This window comes from Nerophis lumbriciformis, linkage group LG21 (assembly GCF_033978685.3).
Source record: "Nerophis lumbriciformis linkage group LG21, RoL_Nlum_v2.1, whole genome shotgun sequence".
NCBI classification, from domain to species: domain Eukaryota; kingdom Metazoa; phylum Chordata; class Actinopteri; order Syngnathiformes; family Syngnathidae; genus Nerophis; species Nerophis lumbriciformis.
Window position 1 is genome coordinate 9,924,324 of NC_084568.2, and position 21,657 is coordinate 9,945,980.

General features: G+C 37.8%; 1 protein-coding gene across 3 annotated transcripts in view; it reads left to right on the forward strand.

Moving 5' to 3' along the window:
* zufsp (zinc finger containing ubiquitin peptidase 1) overlaps positions 1-21,657 on the forward strand; it is a 35,403-nt gene that overhangs the window by 13,548 nt on the left and 198 nt on the right. For 2 of the 3 annotated variants that reach the window (XM_061983112.2, XM_061983111.2), the window contains exons 7-11: positions 77-265; positions 2,212-2,377; positions 5,827-5,987; positions 11,819-12,039; positions 16,416-16,550. In XM_061983112.2, coding sequence (XP_061839096.1) covers positions 77-265; positions 2,212-2,377; positions 5,827-5,987; positions 11,819-12,039; positions 16,416-16,463 — 785 coding nt within the window. In that variant the 3' untranslated portion in view covers positions 16,464-16,550. Of the gene's footprint in view, positions 1-76; positions 266-2,211; positions 2,378-5,826; positions 5,988-11,818; positions 12,040-16,415; positions 16,551-16,765; positions 16,815-21,657 lie in introns of those variants that run through there. The other variant, XM_072915541.1, reaches the window with a different exon arrangement.

The window sequence follows — 21,657 nt, forward strand, 5'->3', positions numbered from 1 at the left end:
TAATGTACTCTGTCTGTGTCTAGGTGTCATGGCCGCCTTGTACGAGTATTGTAATGTACCATCTGTCTGTGTCTAGGTGTCATGGCCGCCTTGTACGAGTACTATCAGATTGAGTGCAGAGAATGTGTGCATGTGTGGTTAAGCGCGGACACTGACCACTACTGCTCCTCAACGGGGGACAAAGGCTGGGGCTGTGGCTACAGAAACTTCCAGATGCTGCTGTCATCTCTACTCAGAATCGAGATGTATGCACCCTCCTTCCCAGGTACTCCATCACACTCAACCCAATCAAATACAGACCTTATTTTTATGCGACAAAACTACAGCAAATCAATTAGGCTTGGAATAGTAAAGCGGCTACAACAAGTAGTTACTTTTTAATACTACTAAAGTGTAACAAGTAGTGTTGTTACATTGTAATACTACTAAAGGGACGGCGTGGCGCAGTGGGAGAGTGGCCGTGCGCAACCCAAGGGTCCCTGGTTCAATCCCCACCTAGTACCAACCTCGTCATGTCCGTTGTGTCCTGAGCAAGACACTTCACCCTTGCTCCTGATGGGTGCTGGTTAGCGCCTTGCATGGCAGCTCCCTCCATCAGTGTGTGAATGTGTGTGTGAATGGGTAAATGTGGAAGTAGTGTCAAAGCGCTTTGAGTACCTTGAAGGTAGAAAAGCGCTATACAAGTACAACCCATTTATTTATTTTATCATTTAACAAGTAGTTACACTCTAGAGTGTTAAAAAGTACACTATTACAAAGTAACAACACTACTTGTTACACTCTAGTAGTGTTAAAAAGTAATAATTATGTTACTTTGTACTACTAGAGTGTAACAAGTAGTTACTTTTTAACACAATGTTGTTACTTTGTAATACTACTAGAGTTACTTTTTAACACTACGAGAATGTAACAAGTAGTGTTGTTACTTTGTAATACTACTAGTACTTTGTAATACTGCTGGAGTGTAACAAGTAGTTACTTTGTAACACTACTAGAGTGTAATGAGTAGTATTGTTACTTTGTAATACTACTAGAGCAGGGGTCGGCAACCCAAAATGTTGAAGGAGCCATATTGGACCAAAAATACAAAAAAAAATCTGTCTGGAGCCGCAAAAAATTCAAAGCCATATTACATACAGATAGTGTGCCATGAGATATAAATTGAATTAAGATGACTTAAAGGAAACTAAATGACCTCACATACCTACAAATGAGGAATAATGATGCAGTATGTACATATAGCTAGCCTAAATAGCATGTTAGCATCGATTAGCTTGCAGTCATGCAGTGACCAAATATGCCTGATTATCACTCCACACAAGTCAATAACAACAACAAAGCTCACCTTTGTGCATTTACGCACAACGTTAAAAGTTTGGTGGACAAAATGACACAGAAAAAGAAGTGGCATAAAACACGTGTTAGAAAGTCGGAGAAAGTTATAAATGTAAACAAACTACGGTGAGTTCAAGGACCGCCAAAATTAGTAGGACAAAACGGCACTCACCAAATACTCGAATCAGTGAAGCATGTTTAATACAAACAGTGTGCTTTATAACAATTAGGGAGGTTTGTGTCATGTTTGTCCTCCTACAGAAACCATATTAAAACAAAACTTTTTTTTTTTTCCCCTCATCTTTTTCCATTTTTCATACATTTTTGAAAAAGCTCCAGAGAGCCACTCGGGCGGCGCTAAAGAGCCGCATGCGGCTCTAGAGCCGCATGCGGCTCTAGAGCCGCGGGTTGCCGACCCGTGTACTAGAGTGCAACAAGTAGTTACTTTGTAACACTACTAGAGTGTAACAAGTAGTGTTGTTACTTTGTAATACTACTAGAGTGTAACAAGTAGTGCTGTTACTTTATAATACCACTAGAGTGTAACAAGGAGCTACTCTTCTATACTACTACAGTATAAAGTAACACCTGGTGATATCTCTGACGACGGCTCAGGCGTTAGCCTAACTTGTACCTCATGATATTTCTGACGACGGCTCAGGGCTTAGCTTAATTTGTACCTGATGATATCTCTGACGACTGCTCAGGCACAGGTCCTATGTTGTTGTACACAAACACAAAGTTGTATGTTGTTGTACACAAAGACATGTACAAATGTGTTCAGTAGAAGAATGAAATCGGTCCATGTCTTGCAAAGTGGTGCCTACACAACAATTAACGAGCTCGATCCATCGTCTTGTTCTTCTATGTCCTCAGACAAAGTGGTGCCAAGTATTCCACACGTGCAGGGCCTGATTGAGGAGGCCTGGAGAGCAGGTCTGGATCCGCAAGGTGCGTCCCACTTTAACCACAGACTTCAAGGAACACGAGCTTGGATCGGCGCCACGGAGATCTACGTGCTCCTTACCTCTCTAGGATTCAGGTGATGTCATGCTTGCCAATGTGTACTAACGTGTCCAGTATGATGTATGATTCATGCGTGCACAGCTTTGAATTACTGCCTGCTCCTTTCAAGGCACTAATGTTGCTAGTACGCATCAAGGTGGGATACACAGGTGGTAGAACAATGTTGGTTATCTTACAAAGGTAAAATACCAGAGGTGGGACCAAGTCATTGTTTTGCAAGTCACAAGTAAGTCTCAAGTCTTTGCCCTCAAGTCCGAGTCAAGTCCCGAGTCAAGACAGGCAAGCCCCGAGTCAAGTCCAAAGTCAAGACTGGAAAGTCTCAAGTCAAGTCCTAAGTCCTGCATTTTGAGTTTCGAGTCCTTTCAAGTCCTTTTAACCACAGACTAATATATTAACACAGATTGTGTATGCTTTTCAAACGCTGTATTTATTTATTAAAACAAGTGCATTTTAAATTGCAGGAAAGAAAATTGTGCTGACATTGCACTTCATAATAGCACTATTAACCAGTCATTTTAAACATTAACTCATTCCTTTACAGAACAAACACATTGAAAAATAAAGTGCAAATGTACTTATTTGTACAAAAGTGTTAACATTGAAAAAACATGACATACGTGAACATAACAAAAAAGTTGTACTTTTTATATGTCAGGGCCCTATGCTGCATTGCATTTGCAAAAGACCAAATTAGCCAAGAGTCTGTCAGTCATTTGTGCACGATGGGGGCGTAGTATGATGCCACCATGGCTGAAAACTCGCTCCACTGGAGCACTGGAGGCAGGCACTGCCAAGACTCTCATGGCCACTCGGAACAGTGAAAGAAGAGTCTTCATGTTCAATGCCCAGAACAAAAGGGGGGGGAGAGTTTTTTTGGGTTGGTGCACTACTTGTAAGTGTATCTTGTGTTTTTTATGTTGATTTAATTAAAAAAATATATATATTTCTTGTGCGGCCCGATACCAATCGATCCACGGACCAGTAGCGGGCCGTGGCCCGGTGGTTGGGGACCACTGAGGTAAACAACCAACAGTATGTCAGAAAGCTAGCTAAAACGGTACACTTATTCATAATATAGTATACATTTTAACTGACCTTTATTTTACTATTTTTGTCTTTTTTTAGGTGGCTAAAATACGCGGTGCTGCTGACCGCCGTCTAACGTTACGTGTGATATATTGACTAACGTAACCCTGCTTAAAAAAAATCACTGAACAAAAAGTATGAATAAGGTAGTGAACTGCAACAGATTCCCGTGTTTGCAATAACGTTATAACGTTAGCAGTGAGTTTACAGCCTCACTGATTTAACTACACAGCAAATAAAAGTCACGTTACTTAGCCAATAAACGTTATCTTACATTCAAAACTTACCGTTCTTTGTGCAACTTCAAATGCCGGACGAAGTTGGAAGTTGTTGCCTCTCCATCAGTCATTTTCGAACCGCATGTGTTGCATACTGCAAACCGTTTTGTGTTGACCACCTCGTAATTTTTATACCCAAACGAAATTATTTTAGGTATCATTTTTTGTTCACTGGCGTGTGGTTTCTTCTTCGTTGGTTGTCCTGCAATTTGATTGGATGAATGCTGTGTGATGAAAACAAAGTAGATCTAATTTGATTGGCTGTTGTACTGACAGCACACCAGCTGACACACGCAACGCTGATAGACAAGTACACAACGAAAAATACGGAGCGCTCCCGAATAACTTTTTCATCTTTGGGTTTTGGGGAAAGTAGCAAGTCATGTCAAGTCATGTCAATTCAAAAGGCTCAAGTCCAAGTGAAGTCACAAGTCACTGATGTTAAAGTCTAAGTCGAGTTGCAAGTCTTTTTACATTTTGTCAAGTCGAGTCTAAAGTCATCAAATTCATGACTCGAGTCTGACTCGAGTCCAAGTCATGTGACTCGAGTCCACACCTCTGTAAAATACACAAATGACTGAAGTAATTGGAAAGTGAGAAAAGTGGGGAAAAAAGGAAAATGTGCAAAACCAGCAATTCCTATTAAGTTGTGGTTCAAAAGATGTTTTTAAGACTAACTAATGAAATGGCAAGGACCTAAAAACCTTCCTCTGACTATCTCTGAGAGTCCTGCACGTTTGTTCCATAGCACTCCTGCAGACTGCAAGTTTATGTCCACACATTTTCCGTGAATTTCAACATAGTTGGTACTAAGTCCAAGTTCATACAACACCTACAGACTAGTGCAATGTTGGGACTTAAACCCTGCAGGACACGCCGCAGGACTGCTTGTATCGCACATTATTTCACACACAAGTAAACCCTCTGCAGGACTGCTTGTATCGCACATGATATCACCCACAAGTAAACACGTCGCAGGACTGCTGGTATAGTACATGATATCACACACAAGTAAACACTCTGCAGGTCTGTTTGTATTGCACATGATATCGCCCACAAACACGCTGCATGACTGCTTGTATCGCACATGATATCACACACAAGTAAGCAAGCTGCAGAAGTGCTTGTATCCCACATGATATCATACACAAGTCAACACGCTGCAGGACTGCTTGTATCGCACATGATATCACACACAAGTAAGCACGCTGCAGGAGTACTTGTATCGCACATGATATCACACTCAAGTAAACACACCGCAGGACTGCTTGTATCGCACATTATTTCACACACAAGTAAACCCTCTGCAGGACTGCTTGTATCGCACATGATATCACCCACAAGTAAACACGTCGCAGGACTGCTGGTATAGAACATGATACCACACACAAGTAAACACTCTGCAGGTCTGTTTGTATTGCACATGATATCACCCACAAACACGCTGCAGGACTGCTTGTATCGCACATGATATCACACAAGTAAGCACGCTGCAGGACTGCTTGTATCGCACATGATATCACACACAAGTCAACACGCTGCAGGACTGCTGGTATCGCACATGATATCACACACAAGTCAACACGCTGCATGACTGCTTGTATCGCACATGATATCACACACAAGTCAACACGCTGGAGGACTGCTTGTATCGGAGTACTTATATCGGCGCTTTTACATTCAAGCCAATACAACCCGATAATTGGACTGATATCAATATTAGATTGAGACACCCCTAATTCTTACTGATGGGTGTCGTGTTTTGCCGTCTTGTTTGTGGCATTTGAGTCACTAATAAATGCTTGCTTTGCGTAAATGAATGCAGTCTGGTTTTATGTGCTGCACAGCGAGGCAAGTGAGGTTAAAGGTAATGTGTGGTGGTCTTGGATTTTCACAATAAAGTGACCCAAATGCAGTAGAATGAACGCTGGGACTTGATCCTAAATGCAGTTATTGAAAAAAAGGACCAAAGTCTCCTCGGCCACAGATTCAAAAGATGGAAAAAGACAGCATTGTTAAACTGTGTTTATACGTTTGATTAAAATCTGCATGGATTTGAGTGTGAGATGAATCATTTTGAATCTTTGTGTCTCCCCCTCAGTGGCCGTATCATTGACTTCCACCAGCCAACAGGCTCAGGAGGCACCCATCCTCAGCTCTTTGAGTGGGTCAGAGAGTACTTCAATCAGTCCCGCTGGATTAGCAAATTGACTCCCAGACTGATCCAGACCTCCCTACCCCCGCTCTACCTGCAGCATCAAGGTGCACCCAAAAGCCTGACACTTGAACACATGAATATCTAGTCCGCTATGTTCTTGCCCTGGACTTTATGGACTCTCACACTGAGTGGCAGTGCCAGGTCCGACACTGATAGGCAGGCAGAGAAGCAGGGATGCACCATTAATTGACATAGAGGCTTTAATTAGTGCCATAAATGATAAATAACCACAAGAGTCACCGGCATTTGAGTGACAGACATGTTGGCCAATCCGAATTGTTGAGCCTCGCGTTTCTTCGTCTCGCGCTTCAAACCAAAAGAAAGAGGTCTCACTTCTGCTTTGCTCTCAGCACCTGAGCGCCTTTATTTAACTGAACGCAGTGAGCCCTCTTTTCAGTCATCCACAATCTTTGTTTCGGTGGGCAGAGAGCAAGACTGACTCGCTAGTGAGAAGTGCTGCAATGTAACAAAAATAGGAGAAAAACAAATATGATTACAAAGCCAAGTGTCACTTTGTGGTAATATTTCAGCTTCAAATCGGATAGGCAATATGAGCCCATCAACACGAACATCAACATATTTATTTAAGTTAAATGTTTGCGCACAGAATTGTTTTTGTTTGTTTTTTTTTATTTCGGATAACAGTTATTTACCTTCTACTTACAGTACAATGGTAAACAATTCTGCAGTAATGAGAAATAAAAGTTTATATCTCTTTAAAACAATATATATAGGTGTGTGTGTACATATAGTAATATAATGGATGTATAATTAAGAATTAATACAATTGGAAGAGTATGTGAAAGTTGGACTCCCAGCTTGTTTACTTCCGTGACTTCTTAAAGTTTTGTAATCAATCGGAAAGTATCTCAAATGTGCCAAACATGGATAAGTGTGGAGAGTGTTTTGCATTTTTTCCCCATCATGCATTGCAATATTTTTAAATGGGTTAAATCTAGATTTTTGTTAATGGTGAATGGATGTTTTTTTTAATATCCACAAAGTTCAGTGACCATGTCTGTTGACATTTTGTGTTGGTTGGATTTTATTTTAATTTTTTTTAACCATGACTAGGGAAGCTTGTTTGCATTTGGTCGTATAAGCAAATGCTGCGTATGGTTCTACTCAGGTACTTGACCTGAAAAATTCATATTGTCCACTAGGTGGCAACAAAAAGCAGCATAAACAATTTTGGTGCAATCTCCATATGGGCATGATTCCTTAAACTCATGACGTCTCGCGGACCAATCTAAAGACGTCAGCGGAAACGCACTTTGCCCGCTCGCTGTAGTTTGGATACCCCCGCTTTAAATGGTTACTTGCATTATTATTATATATTATGATTACATTACATTATAAACACTGTATAGTTTTTGTCAGGTATTTCTTCAGTTAAAGAGCATGATGTAGAAAAAGCTCAGTCTGCATAAAGACAAATATTTGTGAAAGTAAATTATTGCATATTGTTCTAATGTGTGGCACTTTGAGACAAGTATATATCCGGTAAATTAAATTGAAGTAAGACTGAAGCAATTGATCCTGTCTCAGAAGCAGCCAATGAGGTGTCAAGGTTGAAGTCACGTGACAGGGGGCTTACATAACAGCATAAAAAAGACAGTTACCTGGGTGACCTAGGCATTATAAATGTTTTCAAAACTACAGAAATTATTCCAATGGTTAGAATTTGCACTTTTGAGTGGCATAAGAAGCTCTGCTAAATGCAGACCAGGCTAGAACAGTGTGGGCGGGGCTTGTTGACGGAGCAGAGTGTCAGACGGAGGCAGATTTCTACAACAAAGTTCTGCAGAACAGTGGTATTATATCCAATAAGTGGATACTTTTTACCCTTGGTGTTTGTTTCGCTGTGTTTGTTGCATCTTTGTTATTGCTCGATTATAAAAGATGTCAATGAAGGAAGTGGTCTGAAAAGTTTAGGAGCAACATTCATATATTCTCAATGTTCAGTGTTTTATTGTTCATAGTTAATATTGTCAACACTACATTCTGTATTTTTATGTACATTGTGTAATTATGTAATTCAGTGAAAAAACTAAAGTTCATTCCGTTTTTGAGATGGTCTGTTTAGTTTTTTACTGAAAAAACACTCCGAATGTACATGAAAATACAGAATGGGGGATTTACAATATTAACTATGAACAATAAAACACTGAATATTGAGAATATATGAACGTTGCTCCTCTACTTTTCAGATCACTTCCTTCATTGACATCTTTTATAATCGATATGTTGTATTATGCCCAGGTAGCCCAGGTCACTGTCTTTTTTATGTTATTTTGTAAAACCTGTGTCACGTGACTTCAAACCTGACACCTCATTGGCTGCTTCTGAGACAGGATTGATTGCTTCTGTCTTAATTTACCGGAAGAGAGTCTTGCTTTTTAAAGCAACACATTTTTCGACACTGAATTTTTTAGCACTGAATTTTTTTTACACTGAATCTTTTTTTCAATGAAATTGTCAGCATAATGTGTTGAAAAAAAATCACTTCACAAAATTCAAACACAAAAAATTCAGTTACATAAATCAAAGTTAAAAAAAAAAGATTTCGTAACAAAGACACAAATGAACTTCCATAGATCCACAATTGCACAAAAAGTAGAATGTGGTCCACAAAGATTGTACTGCAGTACCTCGGATTTCGCTAGGAATCTGGTCCAAAAGGGCTGACATTTTATGTTTGCTTTTTCAAAACTAAGAAAAGTTGACAAAAAATTGGCACATTTTCCCAATTATTAGCATCCTCGTCGTCGTGCAGCTTGACATGAGTTGGCTTTTTCTCTCCTTTTCCATTAGTCCTCTGCTTTTATTTTGTTGCTTCTGTTTCCTGTTATGTGTTGAGCGCTTTCTCTTTACCTGTGTCTGAGGCGGCGGCGTTGTGCAGCTGCTTAGAATCACTCATTCATGACATTTATGGATGATTTGTTAGATCATAATGTGTGTGTGAATGTGGAAATAGTGTCAAAGTGCTTTGAGTACTTTGAAGGTAGAAAGGTGCGATACAAGTATAACCCATTTACCATAATCATATTCATGACATTTATGGATGATTTGTTAGATCATAACCATATTCATGTCATTTATGGATGATTTGTCAGATCCATATTCATGACATTAATGGAGGATTTGTCAGATCATAATGATATTCATGACATTTATGGATGATAGGTAAGATCGTAATCATATTCATGACATTTGTGGATTGGTATGATCATAACCATATTCAAGACATTTATGGATGATTTGTTAGTTCGTAATCATATTCATGACATTTATGGACAAATTGTTAGATCACAACCATATTATGATTTGTTAGATCATACTTATGGCATTCATGGATTTGTTAGATCATAATCCTATTCATGAAAATGATTGTTAATTTGATTTGTTAAATCAAAGCCATATTCATGACATTTATGGATTATTTGTTAGATCATAATCATATTCATGAAGTTGATGAATGATTTCTTAGATCATAACCATATTCATGACATTTATGGATGATTTGTTAGATCATAACCATATTCATGACATCTTTGGATGATTTGTTAGATCATATTCATGACATTTATGGATGACTTGTCAGATCATAACCATGTTCATATCATTTATGGATAATGTGTTAGATCATAACCATATTCATGACATCTTTGGATGATTTGTCAAATCATAATCATTCATGACATTTATGGATCATTTGTTAGATCATAATCATTCATGACATTTTTGGATAATTTGTTAGGGCATAACCGTATTCATGACATTTATGTGTGATTGGTAAGATCATAACCATATTCATAAAATGTATGGATGATTTGTTAGATCATAACCATATTCATGACATTTATGGATGAGTTGTTAGATAATAACCATATTCATGACATTTATGGATGATTTGTTAGATCATAATCATATTCATGGTTTCATGGGTGATTTGTTAGATTATAATCATATTCATGACATTTATAGATAATTTGTTAGATCATAATCATATTCATGACATGTATGGATGATTTGTCAGATCATAATCATATTCATGACATTTATGGATACTTTGTTAGATCATAATTATATTCATGACATGTATGGATGATTTGTTGGATCATAACCTTATTCATGACATTTATGGATGATTTGTCAGATCATAATCATATTCATGACATTTATGGATGATTTGTCAGATCATAATCATATTCATGACATTTATCTGTGATTGGTAAGATCATAACCATATTCATGACGTTTATGGATGATTTGTTAGATCATAATCATATTCATGACATTTATGGATCATTTGTTAGATCATAATCATTCATGACATTTTTGGATAATTTGTTAGGGCATAACCGTATTCATGACATTTATGTGTGATTGGTAAGATCATAACCATATTCATAAAATGTATGGATGATTTGTTAGATCATAACCATATTCATGACATTTATGGATGATTTGTTAGATAATAACCATATTCATGACATTTATAGATCATTTGTTAGATCAGAATCATATTCATGACATGTATGGATGATTTGTCAGATCATAATCATATTCATGACATGTATGGATACTTTGTTAAATCATAATCATATTCATGACATTTATGGATGATTTGTTAGATCATAACCTTATTCATGACATTTATGGATGATTTGTCAGATCATAATCATATTCATGACATTTATCTGTGATTGGTAAGATCATAACCATATTCATGACGTTTATGGATGATTTGTCAGATAATCATATGTATGACATTTATGGATGATAGGTAAGATCATACCATATTCAATAAATTGATATCATAACCATATTCATGTCATTTATGGATCATTTGTTAAATCACAACCATTTTCATGACATTTATGGATGATTTGTTGGATTATAATCATCCTCATGACAATTATGGAGCATTGGTAAGTTCGTAACCATAATCATGACATTTATTGATGATTTGTTGGATCATAACCATATTCATGACATTTATGTATTATTTGTTAGATCATAACCATATTCATGACATTTATGGATGATTTGTTGGATCATAATCATATTCATGTTGTTAGATCATATTCATGACATTCATGGGTGATTTGTTAGATCATAATCATATTCATGACATTAATGGATACTTTGTTAGATCATAATCATATTAATGACATTTATGGATACTTTGTTAGATCATAATCATATTCATGACATTTATGGATGATTTGTTAGATCATAACCTTATTCATGACATTTATGGATTTGTCAGATCATAATCATATTCATGATATTTATCTGTGATTGGTAAGATCTTAACCATATTCATGACATTTATGGATGATTTGTTAGATCATAATCATATTCATGACATTTATGGATGGTTTGTCAGATCATAATCATATTCTTGACATTTATGGATGATTTGTCAGATCATAATCATATTCATGACATTTATGGATGATTTGTTAGATCATAATATTCATGACATTTATGGATGATTTGTTAGATCATAATCATATTCATAACATTTATGGATGATTTGTTAGATGATAATCATATTCATGACATTTATGGATAATTTGGTTTCAACGTCTTTATCCTTTTTTCTTCTTACAACTACAACACAACTACATCAACAGATATATGTATTGTCTCCAAGTATTTAGTATTAAACACATAATAATTAGTAAAGAAGATAGTAAATCAAATCCATTAGGTTTGATTGACCATTACAGGCTCCTTTAAGTGTTGCTGAGGTTGTCGTGTCGCACTTTGGGTGAAACTACAACCCAAAGTGCGCCAAGTATCTTGTCAAGGTTTTAACTTGGTGCTGAACCGGTCCACTGTTTCCTGTTCACCTGTCCCTCAGGGCACAGTCGCTCCATCGTGGGTTTGGAGCAGCGCAAGAACGGCAGCTTGTGCCTCCTGATTTTGGATCCTGGCATCTCTTCGTCCGACACCAGGAAGCTGATGAGCAGCGACACCATGGCCGTAGCTATGCGCCAGGTCCGCAAGCTCCCCGGCAGCCTGAAACACCTGCAGTACCAGGTGGTGGCAGTAGAGGGCATGCTGTCCAACGATGAAAGAGAGGTTAGTGCCAGTCTTGGTGGATGCATGGAAGACCACAAAGGTGTGTTTGGATGTAATGAATAAGTCTTCCCTTGCGCTTCAAATGTTTACATCCAGTTCGCTCTTTAATCCTGTCAGCTAATGTAGCAGGTACGTCAGCCATTTTGCACGAAGCCCTGCTTTTCACCTTGTTTGAAAGACAAAAAACTATGTTTTTACTCTTCATTAATCTGAGGATGCCCTGCTCATTCTTATCAATTAAAGTGGCCGCTATCGACGCAACTAAATTGCAAAATATTTATAAAAAATGTATTAAAAAATCTGTAGATATTGAATGTATTTATTTTTTAATTTTTTTTAAAACTTGCTTAAAGGTGAAGTGCACATTTATTTTATTTTTTTGCCTATCGTTCACAATCATTATAAATGTCAGGTTCAAACACTGATGACATCCATTAAACAGACAAAGAAGCAAGGAATTAAACAGACAGAATTAAATTTGGCTCAATGAGGAGAAACGCGTAGACCTGTACCCTTGTACAGTGTCCCACCACGCTCTAACGAAAGATTGTACGCCTCCTCTTTTATTTGGACTTTCCCTGACTACATGGCAACAGCTGTTTCTATAGGTACGGGGGTCGTAAACAGCTGCTGCCTTTGGTCACAAAACAGTTCAAAGAAAAGGTGCCTGGAGGGGGTTCAGGTCCTGCTTCCTCTCCGCTTTGTAGATCTCGGGTCAAGACAAAATCTTCCTGTGGATTACAATACATCAAAGAAACCGACACCTTCATGTCGCTTCCCATCCTACACAGTGGAGTTTTATATGCTTTATGATTGGTAAGATCAAAGACAGCTTTTGTCTGCTCGCCGGGAACTCATTGAAACACAATTTTTTGTGATAACTTAGATATAATTATTCTGACAATAAAAGACATGACCGCGGATTTATTTTTTGCATTCTCACTTGTAAATAAAAGTTTGCTTACAGCGTAGCTAATAGGAGGTCCTCTATTCTGCCCATAAAACCCAATTAAAAAAAAACTCCAAAGAGCGCCAACAATACTACATTTACATTTGGGGACTTGAATATTAACAAGTATTAGGGATATTGTTATTATAAGCGCTAACGCAGACAAACTATTTATAGCGGCGACTTGATCATGAGCTTGTGTGCCTATGTTTACATCATCGACTGATCAGCTGCTTCCTCGTTTCCTTGCTCCCAGTAAGTTTATTGTAGATCATAAATCATGCCCCTCACCTGGATAGTCGAAGGATGAGGATGTATTCTGACAAGTTGGGACACTTTGACAGCCAATTTAGATCCAGTAATGGCGAGAACGGCACAAAAAGACGCTTGGTTCCTCTCCCCTTTTCTTGGTGAGGATTTTGCGTCATTCTTCACCTAAATGGGAATATATGAACATCCGAGCAGTCAGCATCCTAATGACAGCAGACATTGTACAGTACGTGATGTTTTATTATGTTTGTTGGCTCCCATGAAGTCTGCTGTGGGTAATAATCAGTAATGTTGTTGAAAAAAAGCAAACATGATGCCTTCTGTAAAAATGTATGCGCCGCTGTATGCTTAAAATGATCAAAATACGTAAATATTAAATGTTATTATAAATGTTACTACATTACATATATACTTAGATCATGTATATAAAATCTTAATGGAGGGGTTTGGATGTTTTTATAGGCAGAATATAGTGACTCCTATAAGCTCCATTGTAACTAGACTTTCGTTTGCATTTATTAAATATTTAGAATGCATTTTAAAAAAATACATCCGTCGTCATGTCTTTCATAATGATTGTGAACGATAGGCAAAATTTCAACAAAAAAAAGTGCAGTTCCCCTTTAAAATACTTTGGTGCGTGTTTATTGTTTATTTTTTATTGAATGGATCCCCATTAGCTGATGCCAAGGCGACTGCTAGTCTTCCTGGGGTCCATATAGGAGCATAAAAAATTAAAATACAAAGAATACATGCATTACCAGACATTATACAATGGAAAAATACAACATAAGATTAAAAGCTAGTTAAAACCAGTATTAAAAATTCACGTCATGTGGGCAGCTGCAATAGGTGTATCTTCAAAGCTGTCTTGAATGAAAATTTACTTTGTGAGAGATTAATGTGAGATGACAACCGATTCCAGAATAATGTACATCTATACATGACTGTATGTTTGAGGAGATTGGTCCTGGGAGCAGGAAGTGCCAAATAGCCATTACTGGCATTCCTAGTGTCATGAATATGTGTGTTAGTTGATTTTAAAAACTGTTTGTAAAAGTAATCTGGTGATTGATCTAAAATGATAGTTCTAAAGAACATAAGGAGACTACAATGCATCTTTTGTTCAACAGACAACCATGACAGGCGTGAATGCATAAATGAAATATTAGTGCGCAAAGAACATTTAAGTACCAGTCTAGCCGCTTTGTTCTGAACAAGTTGCAGTTTGTTCAGGTCAGACTTAGTCGTAGCGGACCATATTATAGGACAGTAATGAAGATGACAGAAAACCAAGGACTGTATGACTTGAGCCATTGTTGAGGATGTCAAGAAGGTGGAGCACTTCCTGACCATGGCTAAACCTCTTCCCATTTTCATTGAAATACCATCAATATGATCGGACCATGACAGTTGATTGTCTAATAGCACACCAAGCAGTTTTGCGTGTGTATAAGTAGCCTACTGTGAAGATAACCACGATCATTTTGGACAATAAGCAATATGAAATACTCATATGATTACATCCCTATTTGGATGTCATTCAGTATAATACACATTTTCTTCCTTTTGATTAACAGTGCATCTGAAAAGTATTCACAGTGCTTAATTTTTTCCACATGTTATGTTACAGCCTTATTCCAATATATAATGCATTCATTTTTGTCCTCAACATTCTACACACAATACCCCATCATGTAAGTTTGGTTTTTTTTTTACAAATTTTTGGCAAATTTATGACAACTAAAAAAGTAAGAAATGACATGTACATAAGTATTCAGATCCTTTGCTCAATACTTAGTTGATGCATCTTTGACAGCAATTCCAGCCTCAAGTCTTTTTAAATACGATGCCACAAGCTTGGCACACCTATCTTTGGGCACTTTCTCTCATTCCTCTTTGCAGCACCTCTCAAGCTCCATCAGGTTGGATGCATTCATCTAAGTCTAGTCAGGGAGGTGACCAAGAACCCCATGGTCACTCTGTCAGAGCGACAGCATTCCTCTGTGGAGCGAGGAGAATCTCCCACCAATCAGGCCTGTATGGTAGAGTGGCCAGACGGAAGCCATTTCTTAGTTAAAAGTTTGCCAAAATGCACCTGAAAGACTCTCAGACCATGAGAAACTAAATTCTCTGGTCTGATGAGACAAAGATTGAAGTATTTGGCGTGAATGCCAGGCATCATGCTTGGAGGAAACCAGGAACCGCTCATCACCAGGCCAATACCATCCCTACAGTGGTGGCGGAATAATGCTGTGGGGACGCTTTTCAATCAGGAACTGTTAGACTAGTCAGGATAGAGGGAAAGATGAATGCAGCAATGTACAGAGACACCCTGGATGAAAACCTTCCCATCCAACCTGAAAGCGCTTGAGAGGTGCTGCAAAGAGGAATGAGAGAACGTGCCCAAAGATAGGTGTGCCAAGCTTGTGGCATCGTATTCAAAAAGACTTGAGGCTGGAATTGCTGACAAAGGTGCATCAACCAAGCATTGAGCAAATACTGTCAATACTAATGATTTATTTGTTTTTTATTCGTAATTTGCAGAAAGCTAAAAAACCTTCACATTGTCATTAATGTGGACAAAGTGAAGCGCTGTGAGTACTTTCCAGATGCACTGTCAGCTTTTCTTTTCATTTGACAAGGAGCCAATGCTGTCTGACACATTTGCAGAGTATATAAATGTGTATTGTTGGTAACAACTTATTTCTTATCAAGTGGATATTACGCACTTACCGTATTTTTCGGAGTTTAAGTCGCACCGGAGTATAAGTCGCACCTGCCGAAAATGCATAATAAAGAAGGAAAAAAACATATATAAGTCGCACTGGAGCCCGGCCAATCTACGAAAAAAACTGCGATTTATAATCCGAAAAATACGGTAATTGGAATTAACCCATCCTGCCAAACGTCACCGAAACAAAGATCTAGTTCTCCAGGAATGCTGGATAGATGAATTTCAGGATGAATGGTACTGTAATGTTTTTATTTAAAATATTCTTTCTTACAATAAAGTTGTGTTCCTTAAACATGCCGTTGAGGACCCCTCCGCCAGCTAGCAGCTTTGTTTGCTAAATGACATCCTTTTGGACTTCCAGCAAGCACTTTGAAGTGTGATCATATCAGTGAAAGTATGCTCTTGTTGTGCTTTCAACAGATCCACATCTTGAACTCTAGGATTCTGTGTGCTGAAAAGATCCCATGAACTGCACTGAACACTTTTATGTCATCTCTCTTCTTGCATTGTGAATATTTAATGTATTAGTTGCTAATAAATCTTTTAAAAAGCAAACCAGCTTGAGAGACTCTTGAATTTGGAGGCAGGGTTCGTACGGGTGCTTAAAAACCTTCAAAATGCTTGGATTTTAATGTGTTTTCAAGGTTTGAAAAATGCTTGAATTTTAGATGAAGTGCTTGGAAATGCTTGGAAATGTTTATCATATTTCTCCACAGTCTGATAGGCAAATTATAAAATGGAAAAAAATTAAATAAGTTTCCTTACTGCAGAGTTCGTTCCCCCGGGATGCAGACGGACAACTCCGGACAAGGCGTGCTGGTAGGAACATGATTTATTCCTCAAAAAATAAAAAGTACAAAAACAAAACAAGCCAAAGGGACAACGTGCCGATCGCACTGGATGCTGAAGCTAACACTTTGCATAGACTAGAGATAAGGAATACTCACGTAACTGAGGCATGAAGCAAACAATGAAGCCAGGCCGACTGACCGGCAAAGGCAGGATTAAATAATGCCTCTGATCAGTGCTCCCGAACACCAAGCTAGATATGCTTAATGAAATGTGACTGAGGTGTTGTGAAACAAACAAAATATTTTCCTTTAATTTATTATCCTTTTATTAATGTGGAACAGTTTTGTTAATAAATGAGTGAAATTGAAATTTTGAGGGTGCGTGTATTTATATCACGTTACGCAGTTTACAAGCACAAATACGGTGTGAATCAATCCGTGCTGTTCAATGTCATTGAGTGCTGTAAGTAAGAAAAAGAACAAGAAATTTGAAAAACAACACAAAGGGAGACACATTTGACATTGAATAGTCACACTGCTTCATTTTCTGTGCCCCATTCAGTTAATGATAACTGCTGCTTCAATGTTATGCTTAGGTTTTAGCAGATTTTCCGTATTTTTCCTACAGACGGCATTTGGTGACCTCAAACAACAAGGCTATGGATTGATTCACACTGGTTTTCGCCTTTTGAAGGGTACTGGGAAAAACTGGAAAGTTGATCTTGAAAGTCATTAAAAAGTGCTTGAATTTGGCCATGGAAAAGGTGTACGAACCCTGCAGCGAGAACTGTAGAGTTCTACCAAGGAAGGGAAGGAGGGAGCAGCCCCCATAATAGAATGAACTAGAATACCTCTGAGTCAATAGTCCTGAATCCAGACGGTGATCCGGATCTCCCCCAAAAAAGGATCACTTGTTCCTTATCCTGTTTCCTAAAAGTTTAATCAAAATATGCCCCATATAAACTAGCAGATTGAAATCCACTATCCACTATTTTTGTCTATCTTTATCAGGCCTCTGTCCTGCTGAACTTAGAACAGTATACATTAAATGTGCTGCTTTGTCATAATTATGTTTGTAAATAAAAGAACTTAGAAACACATTGAGTTATTCAGAACAGGACATCGTTATTAAAAAGTGAAATGACGCTACTTGCAATAGTAACTCTGGTTGACTTTTAGGACTGGTTACGTGCTAACTTAACACAAACCCCCGTCTGACATGCCGTCGGCTCTTTTTTTTTTTAAGACAAAATATCACTCAAAAGGTGCATCAACCAAGTATTGAGCAAAGACTGACAGAATCTAGAACAGTGGTTCTTAACCTTGTTGGAGGTACCGAACCCCACCAGTTTCATATGCGCATTCACCGAACCCTTCTTTAGTGAAAAATAAATGGGTTTTTTTTCAAATTCAAGACAAAGTTATATGTTTTTGGTAACACTTTAGTATGGGGAACATATTCTAAGTAACAAAGACTTAATTTAGAGGTTTTTGGACACTAGGGGAACATATTATAAGTAACAAAGACTTAATTTAGAGTTATTTGGTTAGGGTTAGGGTCAGGGTTAGAGGGTTAGGGTTATAATAAGGCCATGCCGAATAAGGCATTAATAAGTACTTAATAATGACTAGTTAAGAGCCAATATGTTACTAATTTGCATGTTAATAAGCAACTAATTAATGGTGAATATGTTCCCCATACTAAAGTGTTACCATGTTTTTTTTACTGGTGCACAAAATGAACCGTGCATGAACATCCTTGTTCAAAGAACAAAACCAACACAGTGCATAAACTCACAACAAATTACACACCTGCAAATCAGTCTGACATCTGTTGCCGTATCCGTAATATGCCAATAGGGAGAAGTTTTTATTTACACGATGAGTCGGGTGTGTCTTGACCTCCGCCGAACCCCTGAGCCCGACTCACAGAACCCCTAGGGTTCAATCGAACCCAGGTTAATGTCATGTCTGTATTATCATGTTTTGTTTTAAGTCATGTTTTGTTTAGTTTCTGTCTTTTCACTCCCTTGTCTGGTCACCATAGCAGCCATTAGTTTTCACCTGTCACGTCACGCACCTGTTTCACGTTTTGAGTCACGCACCTGCTTTCCCTAATCATGTCCATAGTATTTAAGTTCATTCATTTTCTGTTGTTCGGCCTGACGACCTCACACCACATTTATGCTCTGTCCATTCCTCTAAGATCCTGCTTCATGTCCCTTGTCAAAGTAAGTTTTGGTTCCATGTTTATAGTCTTTTTGTTTTTCATAGTTTGTTCTCCGCCACTGTGCACGCTTTCATTTATTCCTTTTTTTTGATAATAATAAATCATGTACTTTAATTCCCGTCTCGCCCGTGCCAACTTTCCGTTGCATCCTGGAAAAGCAAACTTCCAAGATCAAGTCGTGACAGTTAAGAACCACTGACCTAGATCGATAAAACAAGCTCGCTGCTAGATGACACTTCTAAAAATGATCTCCCAACTTCCTAATTTGCTCTTTTTTTACAGAAAAAAAGTCACTTTTAGAATCTGATTACGAAACTAGGCAGAAAACTCTAGCTGCAAAATGACACTTCTAAAAAAAACTCTCTCCCAACTTCCTAATTTGCTCTTTTTTTTACAGAAAAAAAGTCACATTCAGAGTCTGAATGCCAGAAACTAGGCAGATAACTAGTTAGCTACTAAATGACATTTCTGAAAGGTGAACTAACCATACTAACTTTCCTCATAACTCGTAGATGTGATAGCCACATGTAGTTCAGACAGAAACGATCCCCTAACGTATCCATTTTCTCTTTTCTACAGAAATAAAATCACATTTAGAGTCTGATTGACAGAAACTAGGCAGATACCTCTAGCTACCGCCAAGCTGAGTCAGTGTTACAGCCAAGGAAAGAGAATAAAGATGTCAGAAATGTCAAAAAGTAATATGTTTAATTGGTGCTTCCCCAGGCAGCACGGTGGAGGAGGGGTTAGTGCGTCTGCCTCACAATACAAGGTCCTGAGTAGTCTTGAGTTCAAACCCGGGCTCGGGATCTTTCTGTGTGGAGTTTGCATGTTCTCCCCGTGACTGCGTGGGTTCCCTCCGGGTACTCCGGCTTCCTCCCACCTCCAAAGACATGGGATAAGTTGATTGGCAACACTAAATTGGCCCAGCAACACGTGACAAAGAAGTTGGGAAAGGTGGCAATAAAAACTGATAAAGTTGAGGAATGCTCATCAAAGACTTATTTGGAACATCCCACAGGTGAACAGGCAAATTGGGAACAGGTGGGTTCCCTGATTGGGTATAAAAGTAGATTCCATGAAATGCTCAGTCATTCACAAACAAGGATGGGGCGAGGGTCACCACTTTGTCAACAAATGCGCGAGCAAATTGTTGAACAGTTTAAGAAAAACCTTTCTCAACCAGTTATTGCAAGGAATTTAGGGATTTCACCATCTATGGTCCGTAATATCAAAGGGTTCAGAGAATCTGGAGAAATCACTGCACGTAAGCAGCTAAGCCCGTGACCTTCGATCCCTCAGGCTGTACTGCATCAACAAGCGACATCAGTGTGTAAAGGATATCACCACATGGGCTCAGGAACACTTCAGAAACCCACTGTCAGTAACTACAGTTGGTCGCTACATCTGTAAGTGCAAGTTAAAACTCTCCTATGCAAGGCGAAAACCGTTTATCAACAACACCCAGAAACGCTGTCGGCTTCGTTGGGCCTGAGATCATCTAAGATGGACTGATACAAAGTGGAAAAGTGTTCGAGTGTAATGAGTTTGAACATCAAATATCTTGTCTTTGTAGTGCATTCAATTGAATGTGGGTTGAAAAGGATTTGCAAATCATTGTATTCCGTTTATATTTACATCTAACACAATTTCCCAACTCATATGGAAACGGGGCATAAATAGCATATTAGCATCGATTAGCTTGCAGTCATGCAGTGACCAAATATGTCTGATTAGCACTCCACACAAGTAAATAACATCAAGAAAGCTCACCTTTGTGGATTCACACACAGCATAAAACGTTTGATGGACAAATTGAGACAAAGAAGGAGTGGCATAAAACCCGTTTTCTGTGGCAGCATCAAGGAAAGTTGTACATGTAAACAAACTATGGTGCGTTCAAGGACTTCCGAAATTAGGACAAAATGGCGCGTGCCAAATACTCTCATCAGTGAAGCATGTTTATTGTTAACAGTGGGATTTCTAACAATTAGGAAGGTTTGTGTCATGTTTGTCCTCCTACAGAAAACATTCAAACAAAAAATAAAAATTGTTCCTCATCATCTTTTTTCATTTTCATACATTTTTGAAAAAGCTCCAGGGAGCCACTAGTAATAATGAAATCTTGTTTGATTTCATTATTACTTTCATCATTAATAATGAAAACATTCAGGGCCATTTTCATACTTTTAATTTTCAATTAGGACTCCCCTCAATTTTGGTGAATGTTAAAGTTCCTGTGGAGCCAAAAATAAGTCAAATTAATATTTTTTTTTTTTACTTTCAACACTTAGCATTTTTTATATATCAACTTCAAATGAACCCCTTGCCATAATGTTTTTATTTTTTTTATATTGTATGCCTTTTTTCATGGAAATATGCAATATTTACTATGAAGTATTTTTAATAATTTTAATAATAAACAGAATGCGTGATGACCTTATATAACAGTATTGATTTAGTATATATTATATTGACTACATAATTACAGAATACATGTATGATTACATCCATGAATACACCAATAAAATAGTCATTATTTCGTCAAATGTATTTTGTATGAATGAAATATTTCATGTTGCTTCTTTGTTGTACCAATCAAGAATATTTGTATTTCTTTTTAAATGGAAATATTTTATTT